This window comes from Primulina tabacum, chromosome 15 (assembly GCF_025594145.1).
Source record: "Primulina tabacum isolate GXHZ01 chromosome 15, ASM2559414v2, whole genome shotgun sequence".
NCBI classification, from domain to species: Eukaryota; Viridiplantae; Streptophyta; class Magnoliopsida; order Lamiales; family Gesneriaceae; genus Primulina; species Primulina tabacum.
In genome coordinates, this window is record NC_134564.1 from 35,926,517 (window position 1) to 35,951,063 (window position 24,547).

General features: G+C 34.0%; 5 protein-coding genes across 15 annotated transcripts; 3 read left to right on the forward strand and 2 right to left on the reverse strand.

The window, feature by feature from the left end:
* Positions 1-1,250: 1,250 nt before the first annotated feature.
* LOC142526293 (E3 ubiquitin-protein ligase UPL1-like) lies at positions 1,251-6,915 on the forward strand. Of its 2 annotated transcripts, none has more exons than XM_075630582.1 (6): positions 1,251-1,500; positions 2,225-2,600; positions 3,174-4,275; positions 4,608-4,689; positions 4,826-5,051; positions 5,141-6,915. In XM_075630582.1, the coding sequence occupies exons 3-6, from the start codon at positions 3,593-3,595 to the stop codon at positions 5,383-5,385; spliced, it is 1,236 nt and encodes a 411-aa protein (XP_075486697.1). In that variant the 5' UTR covers positions 1,251-1,500; positions 2,225-2,600; positions 3,174-3,592; the 3' UTR covers positions 5,386-6,915. The 2 variants fall into 2 exon arrangements, with proteins under 2 accessions (XP_075486697.1, XP_075486698.1); XM_075630583.1 differs by having other exon boundaries at positions 4,826-4,961; positions 5,109-5,281.
* Positions 6,763-8,657, forward strand: LOC142526296 (protein NOI4-like). 2 transcript variants are annotated; one of them, XM_075630586.1, is made up of 3 exons: positions 6,763-6,914; positions 7,804-7,986; positions 8,394-8,657. In XM_075630586.1, the coding sequence occupies exons 1-3, from the start codon at positions 6,909-6,911 to the stop codon at positions 8,415-8,417; spliced, it is 213 nt and encodes a 70-aa protein (XP_075486701.1). In that variant the 5' UTR covers positions 6,763-6,908; the 3' UTR covers positions 8,418-8,657. The 2 variants fall into 2 exon arrangements, with proteins under 2 accessions (XP_075486701.1, XP_075486702.1); XM_075630587.1 differs by having other exon boundaries at positions 6,766-6,914; positions 7,804-7,983.
* Positions 8,658-8,815: 158 nt separating this feature from the next.
* On the reverse strand, positions 8,816-10,513 carry LOC142526295 (transmembrane emp24 domain-containing protein p24beta2-like). Of its 2 annotated transcripts, XM_075630585.1 has the most exons (5): positions 10,420-10,513; positions 10,084-10,293; positions 9,593-9,779; positions 9,390-9,497; positions 8,816-9,134 (listed from the first exon to the last, which is right to left on the reverse strand). In XM_075630585.1, exons 2-5 carry the CDS (start codon positions 10,276-10,278, stop codon positions 9,007-9,009), a joined length of 618 nt encoding a protein of 205 aa, XP_075486700.1. In that variant the 5' UTR covers positions 10,279-10,293; positions 10,420-10,513; the 3' UTR covers positions 8,816-9,006. The 2 variants fall into 2 exon arrangements, with proteins under 2 accessions (XP_075486700.1, XP_075486699.1); XM_075630584.1 differs by lacking the exon at positions 10,420-10,513 and having other exon boundaries at positions 10,084-10,354.
* Positions 10,514-11,348: 835 nt separating this feature from the next.
* On the reverse strand, positions 11,349-14,808 carry LOC142526697 (cellulose synthase-like protein E6). Its single transcript, XM_075631248.1, has 8 exons — positions 14,458-14,808; positions 13,920-14,242; positions 13,693-13,829; positions 13,458-13,589; positions 13,125-13,337; positions 12,674-12,898; positions 12,230-12,577; positions 11,349-12,057 (listed from the first exon to the last, which is right to left on the reverse strand). The coding sequence occupies exons 1-8, from the start codon at positions 14,739-14,741 to the stop codon at positions 11,518-11,520; spliced, it is 2,202 nt and encodes a 733-aa protein (XP_075487363.1). The 5' UTR covers positions 14,742-14,808; the 3' UTR covers positions 11,349-11,517.
* A 3,990-nt stretch (positions 14,809-18,798) lies between these two features.
* Positions 18,799-24,422, forward strand: LOC142526330 (WEB family protein At5g55860-like). Of its 8 annotated transcripts, none has more exons than XM_075630644.1 (4): positions 18,799-19,429; positions 19,544-19,629; positions 21,573-21,764; positions 22,407-24,422. In XM_075630644.1, the coding sequence occupies exons 3-4, from the start codon at positions 21,594-21,596 to the stop codon at positions 24,189-24,191; spliced, it is 1,956 nt and encodes a 651-aa protein (XP_075486759.1). In that variant the 5' UTR covers positions 18,799-19,429; positions 19,544-19,629; positions 21,573-21,593; the 3' UTR covers positions 24,192-24,422. The 8 variants fall into 8 exon arrangements, with proteins under 8 accessions (XP_075486759.1, XP_075486760.1, XP_075486758.1 ...); XM_075630645.1 differs by having other exon boundaries at positions 19,544-19,625; XM_075630643.1 differs by having other exon boundaries at positions 19,544-19,610.
* The last annotated feature ends 125 nt before the right edge of the window (positions 24,423-24,547 follow it).

A 24,547-nucleotide genomic window follows, 5' to 3' on the forward strand; every position in this document is an offset into this window, starting at 1 on the left:
GCCAAAGGCTTATCATTCGAGTGATGCATCCTTCCGAGATTGGAACTCCGTCCCCCGCACCGGCCCCGACCGATGCTGCAGATGGAGGGGGTTCGGATAATTCGGATTGGGGGCCTCCCACTGTAGTGAATTCTGGGATCAAACTTGGTGTTGTTTCCTTCTACACGATTGGATTATGTAGTTTACTTTATTTATTTATGTAGGTGCATGCATGGACGTACGATCGAGGGGCATTTTGTTTAGGTTTAGTTTCTTGAATTGTTTGTTGTTTACTGAAGTTTTCTAGCAATGACTCTCTAGTGCTGCATGTTATTGTTTTGTAGTCGGATTTTATTGATTTACTGTTGAATTTGAATGTCCTTTTTCCCCTTAAAAATGATGTATCTCAAGTTCAAATCATGTCTGGTACTTGAAATCTGATGTATCTCAAGTTAAAAATATTGATTTTCTGAATTTTTCCAAAATAAATATGTCTGAACCAATTCAAATGGTTATTACCTTAAATTTTTGGGGGAAAACTTTGGGCAGAAAATTTACTAAAACGTACACACCCTTTGTTAATTTATGTGTTTATGTATGTATATTGTGAAATAATAAATATAATATGACAAATCTGCATGGATATTTTAATTCAATCATGAACTAAGTCAACTAACCAATTTGTGTTAAAATTTCATTAATATAATGAATAAAGTAATGCGCAAAAAATTATGATGTCAAATTAAGGTTCCTAACTTTGAAATTTTTAAACAATACTTAAAGAAATGATTTTTTTTCTGAAATTAAGACATAAATTTTAATTTAAAAATTGATTTTTATTTCACATGACAAAATATGTATTTGGTATTTGTTTGAAAAATCTACTGATAACTATTTGAGTATGTTGTCGTTTTTAGACAAGGACATGTTGAAATCACAAACAACAACAATAATAAAATCCTTATTTTCCATTATTGATTTTAAATACGTTTATTTTTAGCAAAAAAAATTCCGTGAAACCATCAAATGAATTAATTTTGTGAGACGGATCTTCAGCTTGATCTCATTCATAAAAAATATTACATTTTATGCAATATTATTTTTTATTACAAATATGGATCGTATTAATTTGTCTTACGGAAATAGATTTGGTTAGATCGTCTCATAAAAAATTAAGCTGTTATTTTAGTTTTTTAAAAAATAAATATTCCCTAAACCATAATAAATATCCAGTAAATATATTTATTTTAGTTTTAGAGAAATGAAATTTCCCACACCACCCTCTGACTGACTACCTCCCATCCCATTTTTCCAGTTCTCCATGTAGACAAATTCTCGCTGTCTCTAAAATCATGTGCGATAACAATTGCAAACAAGAACCTTTCGTTCCAAAAAATTAAGAATTTATGGCAATTGATTCATTAGTTTGTGGTCGATCAGACCTTGATTCGGGAAGTGGCGGCCTTTGATTGATTATGATAGCAAGAAATGAAGTTGAAGCGAAGGAGGGCACTTGAAGTGGTCAGTGGAATTATTTTCTTGCACCTTTCTGATTTGTGAGCGTGATTGAACTTAGACGAAGCGGTGTTTTCTTAATGGTTAACTTTGCTTGCTGTGCTCTTATTTCGGTAATTGTAAGTGCTTGAATGTCGTGTGTTAAACTCCTGTCAAAGGTTGAATTCCTAAAGGTTCAATTTCTTGATGGAGCATTACATTGCAGTTTATTCAAAACAAATAAGTTTTTTTTACCTGCTTTGGTGATTAAATTTGTTCATGCAGGTTTCACTGAGTGAGCCTCGCTGTTTTTTCAATATTAATAGTTTATACCTCAGAACTGATTAGAGATTCTCGCGGTTTTATTGTTTTCTATAATTGGAGAAGGTGAAAGGTTTCACTTACTCTAAAATCTTGTGCGATCACAATTGCCTCTTGTTACATCAACATACTTGATTGATGTGATACTGTTATAATGGATTGCTACTAACTTGGGTTAATCTGTTCTGAGTAGTTATGCAAAGAGCCAAAAAATCCTCATCAGAGCAAATGCAGCTATATTTCTGTTTCTTTTTAGCTGCTTATCTTTAAACTCCAAAATCTTCCCTGATCCATATGAGATTTTTATAGTTTTTTTTGTTGGTTAGTCTCTGCTTTGTGTTGTGTTCGTTACTTTTTTTTTAGGGTTGTGTTATCCATGTGTAATTTTCATACTTTGGATAATTGATATTCCCGTCACTTTTTTCTGCAGCCTGCTAAAATTAAATCCTTTATCGACAATGTTACTGCTACGTCGCTAGAGAATATAGAAGATTCTCTGAAAAGTTTCTTTTGGGTGTTTGACAAGGTACACAATGAACTCTTGCACACTTCTCAAATTTGTTCCCCCATACTTTGATAAATAATGATTTGTGCAATTGCACGGAGATTTTCATCACTGGGTTGACTTGTTTAATCATTTTGATACCTACTTTGAGAAATGCATCAAGCCAAGTAAGGATTTGCAACTCGAGGATAATTTTTTGGAATCTGATCCACCTTTCCCAAAGGAAGCTGTTCTACATGTTCCTGTCGTAAGGATAATATTAGAATATTGCTCTAACAAGCATTTCTACAGCTCTTATGAGGTTTCTTTCTTTACCCTCATTCTATTTTTGAAGCATCTTAATACATGAATAGTTTGAAGTCTGATAGATGGATTTATTGATTAGTGGAAGAAGCTACTAGTTTTTTGCTTGCTTGTATTAATATGTTGCGTTTTTGCATGATGCCAAAACACATTGATGTTGGCCTATATTTTTGTTATTGCACTTGGTATGTGTTGATAGCAACTAAATCAGGAAGCAAATTTTAATTAGCCTATTGTTTGAAAATTCATCTTTCGTGATGTTTTGTGTCCACTCCCCATCACTTTCACACATGCTAAAAATCATATTTAAGTGAATCTCGTTGATAATTGTAGAAAAATAATAGTGTCTGGGTGGTTGGTTTTGGGTGATTTTGCCATTGATGGTGGGAAAACAATTGTTTTGTAAGTGTGTCATCACTTTCACACACAGTACGTTTTTTATTAAAAATGTAGGGTTTTACATTGCAGTTAATTATGCACCAGTTCATGACATTTTACCTAATTTTGTTTATATTAGAATGACTGAATGTGAAGTAAAGCCACTATGTTAATCTATAAAATTTGTCATTAGGCTCGCAGACAAGGTTTACACAACAGCCGGTGAGGTGCTGAGGAAGTTGGCCTTTGTTGTGGTTGCTCATTGCAAATTTTTGTTTCGGAGCTTTCAGGGTCAGGCCATAGGTTGAGATCAGTTGTTAATGAACTTATAGCACTTAGGGTTCACAAATGCTGGGATTGAGCTCTGGATCCATGGCTGGGGCTGCAGTTATTCGTGTGCTTCAGATACTCGGTGCGGTTACTGCAGTTGGCAGTGACTTGAATGAGGACTGGGTGGATGATGAGGTACAGGAAGAGCATTCTGCCATGTGGAAGTTAAATGTCGTACTGGAATGAATATGGAAAAGTGAATGCATCAGTATTCAGTGCTGTGGAATCAGATCTAAGTCAGAATTCTACTCTTTAGTTTCCAGTATTAACATAACCGGGGAGATGCAGGTTCCTCCTCTTCCCCCTGGAAGTCAGAGATGTTTGCCTTTATTGAGGGTTTTTTGTTCTATGGAGAAGCTACGGTCTAAAAATCCAATTTTGCATCAAGATAATTTCAATGTTACAGCAAGAGAAGTGAAAGAGTATGCTGGGTGCTCAATTTCATCATCTACAAAATATGTGGATATTTGCAGAAGACTAGATGGATCTGTCACATTTGCAAGGTTCGCTGAGAAGCACTGTCGTCTTCTTAATGCTTTTATAAGGCAAAATCCTGCTTTGTTGGAAAAATCACTCTGCATGATGCTGAGAGCTCCTTGGCTGATTGATTTTGACATCAAAAGGGCTTGTTTTTGGTCCAGGATTAGGCAGCAGCATGATCAACACCTCTCAGGTCCACTGCGAATTAGTGTTAGGCGTGCATACATTTTGGAGGATTCATATAACCAGCTGTGCATGAGAGCAACTCAAGATCTTAAAGGACAGTTGGATGTATATTTTCAAGGTGAAGAGGGCATTGATGCTGGTGGTTTAACTAGAGAATGGTATCAGTTACTGTCAAGAGTTGTATTCGACAAAGGAGCTCTTCTTTTCACCACTGTTGGAAACAATGCGACTTTTCTGCCAAATCCTAATTCTGTATATCAAACCGAACATCTCTCTTATTTCAGATGTGTAGGCCGTGTGTTAATTGTTCGAAGGACCCTACTTCGAACTCAAATTTTTACACCTCTTCTGTAGTTGTATTTTCATATTCTATTATATCTATTATCATCATCCTATTTATGGGTTCCAAAGCCCTGTTTGATGGGCAATTGCTGGATGTTTATTTTACTCGTTCCTTCTACGAGCACATCCTTGGCGTGAAGGTGACTTATCGTGGCATAGAGGCCGATGATCCTGATTACTGTAGAAATTTGAAATGGATGCTTGAGTTTGAGTAGGACTAAGAGTGACTCCATTTGTGGTTTTACCAGATTTTTCAGTAGTTTCCAAACATGTCTCTTCTCTCGTGACAGAATGATGTGAGTGACATACCAGATTTGACATTCAGCATAGATGGGGATGTAGAAAAACACGCCCCTTATGAGAAAACAGAGGTACAAATATAGTAATCATGTGTGTATCAGTTACTTCTTTGGGAATTTTCCCATTTAGTTTTTTTAAGTTCAACTTAAATGTTTTAGGACTCCTGGAAAGTTCTCTTATTTTTTTTATATATGCTATTATGAAAAGGTTACAGATTATGAGCTGAAGCCGGGAGAAAGAAACATAAGAACAACGGAAGAAACAAAGCATGAATATGTGGACCTTGTTGCTGACCACATTTTGACTAATGCTATCCGGCCTCAAATCAATTCCTTTCTTGAAGGTTTCAATGAATTAGTACCACGAGAACTTGTGTCTATTTTTAATGATAAAGAGCTTGAATTATTGATTAGCGGTCTTCCTGAAATGGATTGTAAGTCCATGCATTTCTCTCCATTCTCGATTTCATGTGATAACTTTTATTGTTCAGAAAATATCCTAGTGCTTCGATTATCTTCGTAGTGGATGATCTGATGGCCAACACTGAGTACACGGGCTATACAACAGCATCAAATGCTGTTCAGTGGTTTTGGGAGGTTTTCCAGAGTTTCAATGAGGAAAACATGGCAAGAGTGCTTCAGTTTGTGACTGCAACCTCCAAGGTGATACGTGTTATCCTGAATTATTTTAAATTTCTTGAGTTGCTAATTTCATGGTCAATATCTAAGCTAATACTTTTCAGTTTGAAAAAACGTGTGACGATTTGAATCATGATGTTTCTAGTTTTGACAAATCGGGCTTTTAGTATGGAAAATAATGGATGCTTTAATGCTGTTCATATTTTAAAACATCTTATTTAAATTGTATCTACCGATTTATTTGTTAGATTTAAAAAGTATTCGCTGGCAAATTCGGCCTTCTCGGTGTTACACAAAATTAAGTCCATTTTATCAGTTTTTTTCAAAAAAATTATAGAGATATATCTCTGAATTATGTACAGTTTCAGTGTATTATTTTTGAAAATTTATATATAAAAGATGATATATATATATATATATATATATAAACCAAGTTGACAAGTGGTGTCGTAGCAGACGAATGCGCCAGCCGAAATGAATATGCTGGACCCCAACACTGGACTTCGTACATTATTTATTGGTATTGTATAAATTATGTGTACTTTAGGCTTTGCCAGTTCGCTTATATGCAGTTTTAGGAACCAATTTGGCTTTGTCAAGTCCATCAATTTTTTACCTTGTTTTGGATTATATGTATGTATGGTATAAATCAGTGTTTCTACTTTTCCCATATCTACGGTCCATACCTCAATCTGAAAACCAACAATTTTTTAATTTTAAAAATAAAATGGAATTGAAATCAACTGTTTTATTATATTTTTTTTTATCACAACCCGGATTCATGCTAATTAAATTTATTTATTCATTCATAATTTTAATGAACCAGAACCAAAAAAAATTAATAAGCCAATTTTAGAGGTATTAAGATGGGTTAAAAAAAATAGATGGCGGATTATAACTTCTATAGTTAAGCTTATTGTTGCCGTGTCAATATCAAAATACAGTTTTCAACATGAATATATATATATATATATATATATATATATATATATATATTATGTGTATATATATATATATATATATTATGTGTATATATGCTCTTAAATAGAATTTGACCAACCAAACAAGCTTTATATACTAACTAATAGTCACGCACATTTTACTTCTAATAATAAATAATATAATATCACTGTAAAAATGTCTTTTAACAATTTATAATTGCATCATTTAACGTTGTTGCTTTTTTTATTTAGAGTATGTCTCGTAATGTCTCTGATGAGACGGTTTTATGTGTCTATTTCGTGAGATGAGTCAACTCGATTCATATTTAAAATAAAAATTAATTTCTATAACATAAAAAGTAATTTTTTTTTATTAATCAAGTCGGTTTGGAAATTTTTCTCACAAATGAATAAATGAGACTGTCTCAAATAAATTTTTATCATTTTATTTATATGGTGCAGAACTAGAAGGCTGTTTTATTACATATTGCGAAGCACATTAAAAGTAATCTTAAATATTTGATAAACTAAATGAAATAATAAATTACGTAAAAGTATTCCACGCTGCATACCTACATCCAATATCTCTATATATATACACACACATGTCTGCGTGAGCAGACTTGGTCTGTAAAGAATCCATCCCTGTCTCTCCAGCATAGGATCGGATCGGGTCATTTTTTTTCAAAAAGTATCGCTTCTTGAGGATTCATGTCGGTGTGTAATCGTTCTTTTGTTGATTCTTTGATTCCAAGTTCCAATTTTGAGAATCGGTTTACGTGATTTTGATTTTTTATTTATGCGCGCATCGTTTTCATATTTGCCGAATTTCGTGTTTCGATGGCATGATCGATCCCTTGATTTTGGGGGTTATGCTTTTTGAAGATATCTTGATTTTGACCTGTTATGAAAAGCTGTTCCGTGTTTGGTTATTGGGTACATGCTGTGTTTTGGAGTGATTTGAACTGCTGTTTTATGAATCTCTCTCTCTTTAACATGGTCATGACGTTGAAGAAACTATTAGTATTATTAAATAGATAATTATGCCTATTTATTGGAAGAAATGTAAAAGAAAAAGAATTCATTGGAGGAAATATTTTTTTTGGTGTTTTTCGTTTTTGAAATATCTCTAGTTGTGGCTAATTTCATTTTGAATTGAAGATTTAAGTACTTCTGCTTTTATTTGATTATGGCGGTATCAGTATACGGTGTGATTGTGATGCAGTCAAGATTGAATTTTCCTAATTTTAAGATTCTAGTTCTGTTTCAGGACAAATACCATTCAACAAGTCAGTTTCTTGATTTGAATTTTGCTTCTAGAATTTCCATTCGTGGGAATAAACTGCAATAATTTATCTGTTGTCCAATGGGAAAGTTTTGAAAGTATTTATGGTAGTGATTATGTGTTTGTATGCCAAAAATTTTTCCAATTTGACTTGATTCTAAGCTGATGATGTTTATTAACTGTTTTCAGTGAGTTGATTCTGTTTGGATTCTCCAAGTTAGAACATTTAAAAGTCAATATAGTTGGTAACTTCTGTGGCTTTTGGTATTTTCATGTGTCCTCTAATTGATTTCTATCAACTGTTACGTTTACCCTTTTTAGGAAAAGGGTCGACCATTGCCAAAGTTTGGTGAATGGGATGTTAATGACCCAGCTTCAGCGGAGGGTTTTACTGTGATATTTAACAAGGCCAGGAATGAGAAGAAGACCGGTGGGAAGCCGGAGTCTCCTACAAAGATGGATATAAATGCACAGCATGGAGTGGAACCTTTAAAAACTCAGGTTGTGAGTTTTACTATATTTTACTTCAGTATTGACTTGTTTGAGTGTATGAAATAGTGTGGGAGGACTCAAAAATCTAATTACATGAACAAGAGAAAGAGAGTCAGAGTGAGGGGACAATTTCTCATCCTCTGGGAGAAAATTTTGAACCTTTCCTATCAAAACAACTTGTAATTTCATTTTATTTACAATCGTTAACTGATAATAAAAAAAACAATAAAAAATTCACTGTCATGAGTTCATTTTCTCAGTTACACAGAGGAAAATAATAATAATTTTTAATTCTTGATTTCAAATTTTGCGTTCAGAGATTGAGTTTTGTTTTCATTGCTTTCATTTATAAATGACTCCGAATCTGGATTTTATCTGATGTTAACTTCCTAAAACTTACTTGAATCCTCTGTCTGCAGAAAAAATGGTTTTGCTGCATGTAGATCCCAAGTCCGAATCTCCACCAGGTTTACATATATAAAGCATAAATATAGGAGTGCATATTCATTCGTGAATAGTCCTGTAAACACTTTCAAATTGTTGCTGCTGCGTGTATCAGTCACCATGGCACTACATTTTGCACTGTAAAAATATCTGTGGTGTTGGGTAATGAAATATGAACTCCTCAAAACTACATCTGTACAATGTTCGATGTTGCTTTTGCTATCTTTCTTTCTTGTAAAGCTTTTGTGTTCGTTTTTTGCACTGGTTGGATGTTTGTCATTTATATTATACCTGTGAATATCCACTTAGAATTTGGAACAAATTAGGTGCATCTAATCGATATGGTATAGCATATGATTTGAAACTGCCGTATTTGCATAGATATTATGCGCCTGGAGACCATAAAGTGGCTACATGAAAGAATGTAGAACCAAGAAAGCAGCCAGCCAGTTCCAAGGCTACAAATATTAACATTCTATTTAAAAAATCCCGGTAGAGGACAAATCTGATTTGGAATCAAGCTTTGAAAATTTTAATATTGAGAGATGATGTTCAAAATCCAGTATCCTTGTTGCATAACCTTAAACTCTAGATATATCGAGCTTTTTTTTCGAACAGACGGCGCATAATGTAGACTTGCAAAATGCTAGCTCCAACCAAAACCGCCGATTCAAATATAGCTTTGTGAACTGCTCCTCTCCCCATTTTCTCATTCACTGCATTTATTAGATTAAATTAGAAAGAAGGTTATATAGTTAAGCCACATTAGGCATGTATGACAATGCTGGAGGTGGATCTGCCAAGATTCTAAAGGTTTAATTTCACACATATCTAAAGATTGTAGAGGTTTATTTCTCATTCACCGCACTCATCTCTTACCATTTTTCCTCGAAAATATAAAATATATGTGAGATTCCATCACTCACAGACCAGATAGTTGAGAAAATACAGACAGCAAGTTGGAGATGTACCAATTGCCTGACGATAGTTCTGTGCCTGCAACCAATGCTGCTCAAACTGAACATTGTTCAAGGCTCCCTCCAACTTCCCGATATGATCAAACAGAGGCTTGAAATGTTCTGCAATTACAAAACCAATCTGTTTAGACCAACCCTAAATTTAACATCACAAACTAAATAGATTGAGAGGGCAAAAAACAAAGACAAAAAACCACCATCTTTAGCATGCTCATCATGGTACAAGAAATGGCCAGCGTGCACGTCGAAGTCTATGTTTTCATGATATGGAGACTTGTTCGCGAAACAAAAGCGATAAACTCCTTTATTATAAGCCACAAACTCGTGCTTGTCACTCGTCTTGTCTCGAATATCATGGATTTGTTCACCATTTGGCCCCTTCACCTGATTGTTCATAAATCAACACATCATATTAATCCGATTCAGAAAACATTCCCAAATATTCGTGTTTTCCTTACAGTCGAATTTATATAGACATTATATAAAATAGAACAATGAGAAGCACAATAATTTCATGCAACTTCAACTCCACTGCAACACAGACTAAATTTCATTCGCCGTGTAAGCAAATACGATGAAGGTTATAGAAAACCTTCATACATAGAATGACCAAAACTATAATCTTCATAAATCTTCAATACGAAACTCCAAAACACACACACATATTTATATATGTAAACAGCATTACCACAAGATCAACGCCATCGTCGCTGTAACGCCAAGAGCCGCGCGATTTAATCACCACAAACGAAAAGTGCACCGTGTCCCCATACTCCACCTTATGAGATAAGCATTCCTCTCTGTCCAGCGTAAATCTTATCCCCATTGCGCAGCCGAAATTCACCAGAATAACCGCCAGAACCGCCGCCGTCGGGTGCCTCATCGGTATGCTTTCTTTCTTTTTGAAAGAAAAATCAAGGAACAACACAAACAAAAACAGAGGAGAAATAAAAACTGTCAATCAACCAAATCCAAATCAAAATCAATCAAAAAAAAAAACAAAAATTGTTAAACAAATACTCACTGTCAGTCAAAAAGGTCAGGACTTAGCGAGGGTTTTTCGCGCTGAGTTTTGCTTCGAAGGTTCTTTAATTTCAAACGACCTACGTGCAATAGCCAATAGTAGCCTCCCACGTCTTAAATATGAAAACATATCAAAATATTTTTTTTAAGTGAAGAAATTAATATGTGAAGAATAAAAGATATAAAAAAAGTTTCAAATATAAATATATCAAAAGTTATCTTATTGATTCTATAAAATTTGAATCTAATGTTTGACATTACCATAGATTTTTTTCCTTTTTCTGAAGAATTATTTCAAAGAAAAAAAAATTGACATTATATATTATATATCGATATAGTTATATATTTATATCTTTATTATTAATTTTGAGTCTGTTAGAATAATTAAATTTGATGTAGTGAATTTTTTAAAAAAAAAATACTAACAAGACCCCACTAAAATGATAAAGAAAAAAATAATCTAATTCTATTTAAGAAAAATATATTTTTAAATATGTGTATTTCATTTTAATATGTTGGGCAAAACTTGTGTGAGACGGTCTCACAGATCGTATTTTGTGAGACAGATATCTTATTTGGGTCATCCATAAAAAAATATTACTTTGTATGCTAAGAGTATTACTTTTTATTGTGAATATCGATAGAGTTGATTTGTCTCACAGATAAAGATTCGTGAGACTGTCTCACAAGATACCTACTCTAACATGTTATTCATTTTCTAAAATTTCGGAAACTACTAAAATATTTTGTCATCATATAAATTGTTAAATAATTATATCATTTCTAATATAAAAAATTATTATAAAAAACACTACATTAATACAATATAATATAGCAAGTCATAATTATATATTATGCCCGTTGGTATATTTATATAATTTTTGTTTTTATAAATTATAAATATCTACAATAAACATAATAAAATCAAGGTCGAATCCATGATAAGATTTATTTTCACTAAGAGATCCACACTTCTGTGTATTTTATTAATTATTACATCTGAAATATTACAGAACGTATTTAAATTCATCAAGAAATTCTATTACACAACACAATATTCCACACATTTGACCCTTCCAAGAAAGCCAACCTATTCAGGTTAATACACTGGAATCAGGCAAGCAGCAGATGCCACAACAATGGACTTAAACAAAACTGAAGATGGGATTTTCCCCTTGTCACTTCTCAGGAACAGTGCTTCATACACTGGTAGATTCAACACAGCCAACAATCCACTAATAGTAATCTGCAGCACAAATTCTTCCAACATCCCCCAGTCTAAAACGACAATAATGATACCCCATCCAAAGCTGAAAAGGTTTAACAATGCAAGAGTCGAAACAATGACAAACATGATGGATGAGCTTCCAAATTCCATGGTTCCTTGCTCGTACCTCTTCTGCACGTCATCATCGACTACCTTAGTAGTGACAACGAATGACATCTCGGAGAGGCCTAACTGCCTGGAAATTGTGTCAAAGAAGGCGAAGAAATATGAAGTTGTACGCCTTATGAGCCACATTCTTTGATAATTCCACCAGCCCTTCAGTGTGTCACCACACATTAGGTCTTCAAATAAGTTGTAGATCGTGTAAGCAATCGAAACATAAGTAAAAGGGGCAAACCAAAAGCTCGACACCTGAGACATGAATGAAAGTTATTGGTTGGAGGCAGCAGCAACTGAAAAACAAGCACTTGATAATTTTGTGCCTCTCAACTATGTTTACAAATCCAAAAAGAGAACACATTTATCAATCAATAGGTAACTCAATGAATCTACGTAGAATGCGAAAAAGTGTTTCTTTGCATACCTCAGGGAACAAGGGCACTTCATGAAGCAAGCAAAGAGCAGGAATGATCACATAACCCAAAGTGGGCAATGAAACAGGCGCCCAGAGAAGGTAAATACAGTATCCCATTTGGGCACCTAACGATATTTTGCCACGGCCATAAAGAAAGGGACAATACTTGGATAAGAAAATCTGAAACATGCCTTCAGCCCATCTCTTGAGCTGAACAAGAGCTACATCCAAGGTTATTGGAGCAACGCCCAAAAAGGCACTCTTGCTTGGATTGTAATACACAGGTTTCCATCCCCTGCATTGGATTGTTAGGCCCGTCACTATGTCCTCAACTGGACATCCATACACCAATCCCATCTGTATATGTTAAATCCGTACATCAAAATTAGGCAGGGTTTGTATAATAGATTTTGTGTCAATGCATGCACACATATGTAAATGTGAAACACAAACCTCTTTCCCCCACAGTGTGCCTTTCTCATAGCTACAGTTTGCTAAAACTTTTGATGCTTCCTCCAAATCTTCAACTGTTCTACCGTTAGTGTTGTCATTGGCAGTGTTCCATTCAATTCTATGATCCTCGGAATATTTCTTTCCAGCTAGGCTGTCCCTTCTATGGAAGCATCCTGTACCAATATACAGAGCCCCACCGAAACCATCTAAACCCGAAAGCTCGAACTTCGAAAGAAATTGGGAATGGTTATAGTCTACCGTTTCCATTTTCAAAAAAAGAAAAGAAACAGGACAATATCTTGATATTCTTCCCGGAATTGCAGCTTTTCAAAGTCAGATTTGTGAAAATTATTCAAATTTAAAGGGTATCCTTTAGTTGGACAATTACGGCTTATATTATCCAACGGATGATTAAAACTTCAAAAAGGAAATAAAAAACAGTACTACATACTTGATTAATTACATGGGCAACATTTGCATATATATTATTTTTGGTGTCGTTGCTATAGTGTTGAGGATGCTGAACATAGCATATCGATTTTCCTTGTTTTTCATCTAAAAAGAAGCATAATGCATCTTTTAAAGCATCCGGATCATTCTCATACATATCGCAGTCAACATTGAGAATGATTGGTGCATTGCTGATTTCTGATGACACTCTAATCTGCAAAGAAAAACTTCATTTCTGATTTCTGGACATATAATTTTTTGTGGTTAATTCATTCGACAGTAAATTTAAACTTAGGTTTGGGAAGCAGAAACTTCTTAAGAACAGTTCATTTACCAATGCATTCATCGATCCAGCCTTGAAGTTATGAGCCCATCCAGATTTCTTTTCCCTGGACAAGTACACCAATGTGGGCAATCTGTTTCCTTCAATATCAACTGAGTTGGGGTTCCATCCATCTATCAAAATCTGAAACTCAGAAGTGAAAAGTTCAACTTAATTCTTCATCAGTGAGTAGTAACAGAAAGAAAAATAAATAAAACTGTATAGTGCCGAATACTGTAAAGATCACCTGCACAATAGATTGATGATCCTGTTTTGTGACCTTACTGTTCCATTCTGAGAACCCTTCGTGTTGATCCTTAACTTCTTTGGGAATGGAACCCTTTACCGCGGCTGACTCGATTCGGTTTCTCATACCCACGTACAGTTCCTAAAACAAAGGAAAAACAAAAGTTTTCACACTCTCATCCCTGCCAATCATCTTTCTTTCTTGTTTCATTGAGCACAGAGCTGAATTCTCCTTAATGCTAGTCCATTCTTGCTTTAAGCTTGACTCATTTGCGTCGATCTTCTGAGCAAAATAGACTTCAGGGGCCCTTTGCTCCACGTTGTATTTCTTGCAGAAAGGTATCCAGTACTTGGAAAACTTAGAGACCTCAAGCAGAGCATAGAATGTTAACTCCGATCCACCGTCATCCGACAGGTAAACGCTTAGTTTTTCGGCTGGGTGGTTGCACGAAATGAGTGAAAGAACCGTGTTGATCACCAACGACGGTGGTTCCAATATGGGATCAGCTGTGCACACAAATATATCGATCCCCGGCATCTTGTCGCCAAAGCTAAAACACTCATGATTGCAGTTGAAAGACAAATTAACAACGGATTAAAAAAGATTAACCAAAACAGGCAACAAGATAAGAACATTTATGCGAACAATACGATTCTTGGTTTCCAAAAAGTGGGGACGGGGTGGGGGGAGGGGTGTCGCGAATACTTAGCAAGTTCTACTACGTGAAATCTTCACATGTGAGAGATTAGTGAACAAAGTTATCACCTTTCAGATAGCTTCCCCTTGAAGGGTCTCCGATAAACAACATGCCATCGTCCAGCCTGGGTGATAATCCAGTACAAACCGAAGAAAACCTCAGAGAAGAACATCCCAATCCAAGCATATCTGCCAGCTTCACCTCTTCTTGGGATGTGAACCAATCTGTATATCCATATCAAGATTATCCCAACAAGAATCGTGGCAGAAAAGAGCTTGTATAGAGCTCTGCCTTTGGCTACTTTAGTCTCGAACAAAGTAGCTACGGTTTCTTCTCCGTTCTTGGCAACCATTATCCTCAAACTCTTACTTTGGTCTATCCCTCTGTTTTTCAATTATTTTTTCTTCCAAGATGGTCTCTAGTCTGAAATGAATCTTCCTATTAAATATTTTATTAGATATTCACTAATATGAAGTAGTTATTTGCTTTGTTTGAAAAAAAATTGCGTGACACGATCTCATGGATCGTATTTCTTGAGAAGAATCTCTTATTTGGGTCCATGAAAAAGTACTATTTTTTATGCTAAGAATATTACTTTATTGTCAATATCGGTATGATTGACCCGTCTCACAAATAAATATTCGTGAAACCGTCTCACAAGAGACCTACTTATAATATTTACGCAAAAAATTTATTAGTTATTTGGTGGTTACTCAAAAAATATTAATTTTGGTTCGAGTATTATTTATTCGTCGTGTTGTTGAATAATTTCGGTCCAACCATTCCTATAGCTATGGACTGACTTGTTTGGTTCCATTCGTTTCAAAATAAAAACTAAATTTATCTTTAATTAATTGAAGTACCAAGCTCAAATTACATGAAAAAAAAATTCCGTTAATTAATTGTAACACAATCCACAAAACAAGATTGTGCAATCAGGCTAACTAAAAATTGACACGAACTTAAACAATTTGAACGGATTGGATATTCAAATTTAATAATAATAAATTCACATGAATATATAAGCATGACTTACCAAATGGTCGACCTAATTACCCATAACGTGCTATGTGGTCTAACTTTATAACCATTTATAAAAAATCTCTTTGTAAATTGAATCAACAAATGATAAGAAATAACATTGCTCTAAATAATAATAGACAGTGGACAGGAAACCACCCACCATCTAGCATGTAAAAGCTCTAAATAATAATAGACGGTAGACAGGAAACCACCCATCATCTCCATATTTCTCCTATAATTTATCGTTATCGGATTCAAATTCAAAATCAAAATCAAGCATATTCATCTTGTTTATCCTACAAATTAATTGAAAAATATGTTTGATAATTTTTTAAAAAAAATAACTCAAAATATTAAATTAGGCGGCGACTACGCAACCTAAGCGGCATATTTTTTAACACTGCTGAGAGGCATCATTTTTTCTAAAAATCGGGACGGTGGGTGATCGCTTTTTAGAACATTGATAAATGACAAAAACTTGTGTGAGACGATCTCACGGGTCGTATTTTGTGAAACATGTCTCTTATTTGGGTCATCCGTGAAAAAAGTATTACTTTATATGCTAAGAGTATTACTTTATATTATGAATATCGATAGGTTTGACCCGTCTCACAGATAAAGATTCGTGAGACCGTCTCACAAAAAACATACTCTTGATAAATAATAAATTTAGATTTCTAGTTCGAGTTGCATTGTACATATACGTATGTACGAAAATGTTGTAAATATCTAAAAAAAGAAAAAGACGCATACATAAGGTAGTGCACGGTATATGACATCACAATAAATTGTAATTATTTTATGCTATATTTAGAGTATTTCTCTATGATATATCACAACAGAGCTGGGGCACTAAAATAGTTTGGAGTTTATATAATTTCACTTATAAAAATTATAGGTTAAGTTTTATGATATACATATTCCATAATAAGTATAGTAAACACTTCAATGATATGAAGTAATGAAGTCAGTTAATCGTTTTAAAAAAATCGAATTAATTATGTAAAAATATTAAATTAAATATTTGAATAAATGAAGAAACTAGAAAAATATTTTGTGAACATATATTCCGAACTAAAATATATATTTTATGTGAACTTACCAAGAAAAATAAAATAAAATGATGTCATTCTACAACTTGCGAAACAGGTATAAACTGAACTATCTTTTATTTTATTTGACCACCTTTGAGTGACCCGTATTATAATATTAATTAATGTGTATAAATATTTGTTTTTATTTTCAATAAATAAATAAATAAATAAATATTTGTTTTGTTTCAAATAAATAATTGCAAAACGAATGCGGTCCCGCCGGAAGCCCAAAGTTAAGTAACTACAAAGACGGGGGCCCATAAGAAGTAAATGGGCTGGCTAGTCCACGACAACCAACAATTAGTGTACTTCGCGTCCATTAATGCTGTCGCGAGTATTAAAATATTAAGATAACATTTGGGAGAGATTCTATGAAGTGGGATGGAAGTAATTTGTAGGGTTTGTAAATACTGCTTCTGTTTCAAATTTTATGATTTTTAACTAAAAATTAGAAGTGATATTGCTTTTGTTTATGTTTTTTTAATAGTTTAAAGTTATAATTTGGTATCTCATTCCTTAAATTTTTTATCATATTCTAAAATTGATGTCAATTTTTATAAATATTTTTGTAGATTTTTAGAAATATTAAAATTTTATTTATATATAAAATTCAATCATATTTTATTACAAACATTAAATTTTTAATAATGTATAATACATTTTTTTATATTTTCTGCATTTATACAAAATTTTCATTTCTTTAAATTTTTTTTATTAATCTTATATAAATTTTCATACATTCATATTATAAAAATAATAATTTCGATCGATACAAACTATTCAAAATTTAATAATACACTCAAACTTTAGTTTGTATCAGCTTTGGACTTTTATTTCCAAACACTTTGTATTTATGTTTTTCACCAACTTCAAAATAATCTTTAGAATAATAAGTTAAGAAGTTATCTCAAAAACTCTCTAAGAATCGTGTAAAAAAATGATATGTTTTATATAATTGGTTAAATTTGGGATAAGATAATAAATTTTAATATTGTTACTTTCAATAATTAATAAATATAAATAAAATAAAGATATTAATGATAATATTGTAATTTTTAATAAAAATGATTTGATTAATGTGAGATATAAATAATAAATACACAAATTTGCAATCATATAAGTTATGCGGTTGAAGTATTTAATAAATCAAACCAAACATAATTTAGATTCAATAGCCTATATTTTTTGATTGATTAATAGCCCATATTTTTTTTTTAATACAATGGATATAGGAGTTTTTTTTTTTTTTTTTTTATTGTAAATCTAATCAATTCAACTGTACATCTCGTGATTTGAACTCAATATTGTAAAATAGTGATAGATTATTTGCCGACAGAAACATGGTCGTTTTAAAAAATTATAGACTATCCGAGGGGTCCACGGTACGTGGCCATCCTCTATCTTAAAATAATATAATTATATATATATATTTTAAGTATATTGGATCATATATATAGAAAACATGAATCTAATTTTTAACTGTCATGTGTTGCAAGACAACAAATAGAATTTTTTTTTAAAAAAAAAAGAACAAAAATTTGTGTAAATTGTCTTGTGGGTCGTATTTGATGAGACGAATCTCTTATTTGGGTCATCCATGAAAAATTATTACTTTTTATTCTAAGAGTATTATTCTTTATTGTGAATATCGGTAGGGTTGACCCGTCTCACAGAAAAAGATTCGTGAGATCGTCTCACGAGAGACCTACTCTTAAAATAAAAATCGACGTTTCAAGATTCTCATTCATATTTCCTCGTGAGTTTTTTGTTTTATATTTATATATAAAAAAATTTTGTTTTATAATGACATGATATCAAGAAATATATGGATCGTGAGCTAACAATTACGAAGGTGATTTTAAAAGAACGACGAAACTAATTTATGGATTTATATTCGTGAGATTAGTAGTACATATTTAAAGTTAAAATTAATATTTAGAGTCTACTAATTGTGGATTTAGAATTTATAAGCTAAATTTCAAAACAATATATATGACAAAAATTTGTGTGAGACGGTCTCACCGGTCGTATTTTATGAGACGGATCTCTTCTTTGGATCATCCATGAAAAAATATTACTTTTTATACTAAGAGTATTACTTTTTATTTTGAATATTGTTAGATTGATTCGTCTCACAAATAAAGATTCGTGAGACCGTTTCATAATAGATCTACTCTATATATATCACGATAAATATCGTGATGATTATTCAAAGTTCGTTACGTAACACTTTCTTACCTCGGAAAACACTTCTTCCCAAGTTTCATAACTAAACACATTCGATTTCATCTAACTTTTGAACAATATATATTTTCTTTTCCACTCCAAAAATTATTTACATGCCCACGAAGTCACATGTATGTATCGTAGCATCAACCATGTACAGCACGCTAAGGAATACAATACCTCTTTTTCCCTAATCAGCTTTGGGGCGGTGCAACTCGCTGACCCATCTCTGATTTGCTTTTGTGATTTTTTATTGTGCATCTGAGAAAAGGCCAGAAATTTGAAGTTCTCCCCCCTGTTGTTTTCTCGCACAACCGTGGACAAATTCTTCTCCATTTTCTTGATTTTTTCAACCCAATATCGAGTTTGAAAACGTTTTCTTTCTTATCGCTTGAGTGTTTGGTTGTTCTGTAAACCGGGAGAGGTGATTTTCTCGGGGAACCAGAGTTGTAGAGTCCTGGAGTTTAGTTTGTTGTGGGTTTTTTGTGCGTTTCGCTGATTCTGGGAAAAGGTTCGGACTTTTGGTGTCGGAAGATTGGTGAAAGTTTGTCAAGATTCTTCTTCACCATCCAACGAGTATTATTTTTTTTTGGAAAAAACCTTTTTGGCATCAAAAGCTTTGTTGATTCATAGGGTTAACGTGGACTTTTTTGTCTGCTCTCAGCACATGATAAAAGTTCGAGTGAATTATTATTGGGTTTGTACTTTTTACCCATTTTCGTTATTTTATCCAAGTTTTTACCCTTTCCGATTTAGTGGATAATTTAGTTTTTCTTTTGGTTCAATAATTACTATATTTATGTGGATTCAGGCTGAAGCACAAGTTTCTCGCCAGAAAGATTAATATTTGACATTTTTGCTGGAGCGTAAATTTTCATGTAAACCTTTGATCAGTGGGTACTCTCATGTCTAATGGTTCTCATGTTAATTTTTTTCATTTGTCTTATTATAGTGTATTCACGACTCTCGTGATTAAATATATGGTTAATGAATGTACACCAATAACTGATAGAAAGGATTTTCTCCTCTCTCTTGTTGGAAGGAAATAATTGGTAGGAAGGAAGAACTACTTGACTGGAACAATAAGTAGAGGAGAAACTTTGATTATAAGTGAGAAAATTCTAGAAATTACTTGTTCAAATTGATATTGTTGGCAAAATTTTACGTCTTTCAGTTTATGGTTCTGATCCTCTAGCTTGCTGAAGGAGTATTGTAGTAGCATATATTTAGATAGGATTTTGAAGTTGTCTCAGTCACTTAGATCTTAGTCTTTTTTATCTGTGAGCTTCTTTTGTTGTTTAGAATTTAATGGTTGATTTGTCTGTCTATATTGTATTTTTTCTTGAAACTCCCATGAACTATTCTGGTTTTTCTGTACTTGAGATAATTCACGTTGAATAAATCAGCGACCAACCTTAGAATTTTGCTATAGTATTTTGCCTTAGTTCTATGGTGGCTTAATACCTGTTTAATAAGATGGTTATGTACCAAGTATATTGAGCAACTCATGTATGTTTCAGATATAAATTCTGATAGGCACAAGTACCTGTCACAACACTGAAGTAATATCAGCATTTTTAAAGCTAATATAAAATTTGATACTGCTTTATGATCTGTGAGCTTCTTTTGTTGTTTAGAATTTAATGGCTGATTTGTCTGTTTAAATTGCTTGTTTACTTGAAACTCCCATTAACTATTCCGGTTTTTCTGTACTTAAGATAATTCATGTGAATAAATCAGCAATCGACCTTAGAATTTTGCCATAGGATTTTTCTTCGGTTCTATGGTGGCTTAATACCTGTTTATTAAGGTGGTTGTGTACCAAGTATATTGAGCAACTCATGTATGTTTCAGATATAACTTCTGATAGGCAACAGGTACCTATCACACACTGAAGTAATACTAGCATTTTTGAAGCTTATATAAAATCTGATACTGCTTTATGATCTGTGAGCTTCTTTTGTTGTTTAGAATTTAATGGCTGATTGTCTGTTTAAATTGCCATTTTTTTCTCTTAAACTCCCATGGACTAATCTGGGATTTCTGTACTTAAGATAATTCATGTGAATAAATCAGCAACCGACCTAGAATTTTGCTATAGGATTTTTCCTTAGTTCTATGGTGGCTTAATACCTGTTTATTATGGTGGTTATATACCAAGTATTTTGAGCAACTCATGTATGTTTCAGATATAACTTCTGATAGGCAACAAGTACCTATCACAGCACTGAAGTAATATCAGCTTTTTAAAGCTAATATAAAATCTGATACTGCTTTGATTGTGATGATTGATGGTATGACCAATGAAATATCAATTTTCAGTATAAGACCCATACTTCCGATTAAATTGCTAGTTTACAGTCATATTAGAGCAGGTGATTTTTTCGATCTGTCATTCTTTCAAGTTTTATTAAAGAGTTACTTTTGTGAGTTGAAATATGTTTGTGTCTCGTTTCTTCGGCATCAGCAATCAAATTGAGATAAGCTAATTCCTCTAACTTAAGAAGGGGATTGACCATGATATTTTGAAACATGATATTTTCTCATGAGCTGACTCTCTTGTGCCGTTTTTGTAAAAATTTGTTAGTGGCATGTCCTTCACTGGTTAATAGTAGCTGCTTGAAAACCCAAGACGTGAACTAGGCTTTTATATTACTTTAAATTAAACATTCTTCAATGTGGTAGGAAATATGTTCCATACACCCATACTGATTTTAACTTGTTATCTTCAGAGTTTCTTCAGTTGGAAAGATTGTGTTCTTTTTTCTTTATAATAATATAATTGATCATCCTTTTTTGTCAAAAATTGTGTTTCATTGGCTGTCCTTTACATGTAACAGTTGGCAACAAACTGATTGAAGATGGTAGCAAAAGATTATCAGAAAACCAAAGGTCCAGCTAAAGCTGAGGTGGGAGAAATTGACACAAGTGCACCGTTTCAATCTGTCAAAGATGCTGTCAGTTTATTTGGCGAAGGTTCTTTTTCAGGGGAAAAGCTAGCCATAAAGAAGGCAAAACCACAATCTACGGAAGTATGTTGATTTCTTTTTTCTTGGAGCCCTTGCTTAGTATATATAATTATCATATCCCATCCTAACGATTTTCTCGTGTCAACACCACTACAGATTCAAGAATGTTGAGTGTGTGTTTTGTTTTACCTCCAGTGTAGAAGTTTGGGATATTTTTTTTTTTGTACATATTTTGCATACAGTTGAAGTGTGAGGTAAAGGTCTTGAGTTTCATTGAAACTTAACCTCACATTACTATTTAGTTGCTATTTGGTTGGCACTGTATTAGAGTCTAGAGAAATGATTGTTACCTTCGTTACTCTCTTTGACCTTAATTTCTATAGTTCTATGATTTGGTTACATCCCTGACTAATCAATGTTAGAAAGCAGTTGGTGGTATAGCTTTACCAAACAAACAAAAATTGCTCTGAAATAGTATACTCCCCTGGCATGATTTTATTGTTGAAGATATTGGTTGTGGATGGTAGATTCGACATTGTTTTCTGCTTGCTTACAATGGATGTGCAATGCATGATTGATTTATTTCTTTGTCAGCTCGATGATGTGATACTCTTGTACTGGGTTAATTACATGTAAAAGTTATAAACTTACATTGAACCACCAATTGCTGCTAGTCTCCTGCCCACACGTTTTTTGTTCTTTCAGAGAGTTCTGGCAAAAGAGACTCAGCTTCACTTGGTTGATAAAGAGCTTAATAGGTTGAGGGATCAATTAAAAAATGCTGAGACGGCAAAAGTTTATGCTCTTGCAGAGCTTGAAAAAGCTAAATCGACTGTTTCAGATCTTACCCAGAAACTGAAAACTATCAATGAATCTAAGGATTCAGCATTCAAGGATGCAGAAGTCGCTAAGCATCAAGCAAAGCAATTTGCAGAAACCAACAATGGCAATTCTAAAATAACTGATGAATCTTCAAATATAGATCTTGAAACTTCTAGAGTTCAGTATATGGCTATGGTCACCGAACTTGATGCGGCAAAGCAGGAGTTGATAGAAACACGGCAAAATTACAATGCATCTGTGAAAGATAGAGACATTGCCAGCAAGCGAGCTGCTGAGGCAAATAATTCTGCCCGAGAAAATGTGGGAAAAGTTGACGAGTTATCCAAGGAAATAGCTACTGTCCAAGACTCGATTCAGCAAGTGAAGTTTGCTATAGCTCAAACGAAGGAGGAAGAAATAAATAATTGTGACGACAAGGAAAAACAGAAACAGTTACACAAAGCCAAACACGACAAGACAGTAAACAAATTGCTTGCTCTGCAAAAAGATATAGATCCGGAACTTGTTAAAAATCTGGAGACTCGATTGGGTGAAACCTTGTCGGAAACAGAAGCTTTAAAAAAGGATGTGGAGGGTAGAAGAGATGCAGATCTTGATTCTGTGAAGGCTGTTACTTCAGAGTTGGATGGTGCTAAAGAATCGCTGCATAAAGTGGTGGAAGAGGAGAATACTTTGAGAAATCTAGTGGAGACCCTTAAATCAAAACTGGATGAAATAAAAAAGGAGCACTCTGAATTGAAAGAGAGAGAAACAGAAACAGAATCCATCGCAGGTAATCTGCATGTGAAGCTCCGAAAAGCAAAGTTTGAGCTTGAAGAAGCACTTTTGGAAGAAGCAAAAGTTAGGGGTGCTTCTGACGAAATGATCGACACAATTCGGCGGCTTGCTGTGGACAGAGAAAATGCCAAACTTGAAGTTGAAGACATGAAACAGCAAGCAAAGGAGCTTAAGGGAGTAGCAGAAGCAGCCAGAATTGAACTCGAAGAAGCAAAAAAGAAACTGAGAGTTGCTTTGCATGAAGCAGAAGAATCAAAGGAAGCTGAAGCTAGAGCCCTTGATCAGATCAAGATTTTGTCTGAGAAAAATGCAGCCCGTGTCTCAACTTCAGAGCCCGGTGCGCAGATTAGAATATCAAGAGGCGAGTTCGAGTCACTGAGCCGTAAGGTCGAGGACTCTGAAAAACTAACAGGTATGAAAGTTGCAGCAGCGATGGCTCAGGTGGAAGCAGTCAAAGCCAATGAAAACGAGGCCCTAAAGAGACTCGAGGCTACACAGAAGGAAATCGAGGACATGAAAGCTGCAACTCGGGAGGCTTTGAAGAAAGCAGAGATGGCTGAGGCTGCCAAGAAGGCAGTTGAGGGAGAACTCAGAAGATGGCGTGAAAGGGAGCAGAAGAAGGCAGCAGAGGCAGCATCTCGAATTCTCGCTGAAACGGACAAGCTCTTGGTATCGCCTCCTCGTGTGTACCAAAGCCAGAAGCAGAAGCCACAAGAGAGAGTCATACAACCTCGAAAGCTAGAGAAAACGAAAACATCGGTGGCCAAGAAAGTGCTAATGCCTAGCCTTAGTGGAATGTTTCAAAAGAAGAAAACCCAAGTCGAGGGCGGTTCTCCTTCTTATTTGCCTGGTGAGAAACCGGTTTGGTGAGTGTTATAGACGAATTTTTGTGCATTATATTCATCGTGAGACAAACTAGCGTTGGCCATCTCTTGTGTATATTTTAATTATTGTGAAAATTTAGCTCTAGGTGGTGTCTTTGATTCATTGATGGTGTAAAGGTGCCTACTAGTAATGCCAGGTCTGCTTGGTGAGCGTTTTAGATTGCTTGTGGAATTCTAATACATTCAATACGTGCTTTGCTTTTGACATCGTCTTTTATCACATGTCCATTTTGAAGTGAAAGAACGTTAGGAGAAAATAATACTTTTGACTGCAAGAATAGGCGAAAGGACAACGTGAGAAACCCTTTGCCTAAAACAAAATTTCCCTTAAAATTTTCAACA

Bases quoted from the DNA above. Each gene is read 5' to 3' on its own strand.
- LOC142526293 (XM_075630582.1), top strand. From the start codon at position 3,593: ATGCAGGTTCCTCCTCTTCCCCCTGGAAGTCAGAGATGTTTGCCTTTA. The intron at 4,276-4,607 runs GTTAATTGTTCG...TCTCTCGTGACA, and splicing joins TTCAGATGTGTAGGCCGTGT to GAATGATGTGAGTGACATAC. The intron at 4,690-4,825 runs GTACAAATATAG...TATTATGAAAAG, and splicing joins CCCCTTATGAGAAAACAGAG to GTTACAGATTATGAGCTGAA.
- LOC142526296 (XM_075630586.1), top strand. The intron at 7,987-8,393 runs GTGAGTTTTACT...CTCTGTCTGCAG, and splicing joins AACCTTTAAAAACTCAGGTT to AAAAAATGGTTTTGCTGCAT.
- LOC142526295 (XM_075630585.1), bottom strand. From the start codon at position 10,278: ATGAGGCACCCGACGGCGGCGGTTCTGGCGGTTATTCTGGTGAATTTC. The intron at 9,780-10,083 runs GTAATGCTGTTT...ATGAACAATCAG, and splicing joins ACGATGGCGTTGATCTTGTG to GTGAAGGGGCCAAATGGTGA. The intron at 9,135-9,389 runs GTACATCTCCAA...TAATAAATGCAG, and splicing joins GAACTATCGTCAGGCAATTG to TGAATGAGAAAATGGGGAGA.
- LOC142526697 (XM_075631248.1), bottom strand. From the start codon at position 14,741: ATGGTTGCCAAGAACGGAGAAGAAACCGTAGCTACTTTGTTCGAGACT. The intron at 13,830-13,919 runs ATTCAGCTCTGT...TGTTTTAGGAAC, and splicing joins ATGGACTAGCATTAAGGAGA to TGTACGTGGGTATGAGAAAC. The intron at 12,578-12,673 runs GTTTGTGTTTCA...TAACATATACAG, and splicing joins GCACACTGTGGGGGAAAGAG to ATGGGATTGGTGTATGGATG.
- LOC142526330 (XM_075630644.1), top strand. From the start codon at position 21,594: ATGGTAGCAAAAGATTATCAGAAAACCAAAGGTCCAGCTAAAGCTGAG. The intron at 21,765-22,406 runs GTATGTTGATTT...TTGTTCTTTCAG, and splicing joins CAAAACCACAATCTACGGAA to AGAGTTCTGGCAAAAGAGAC.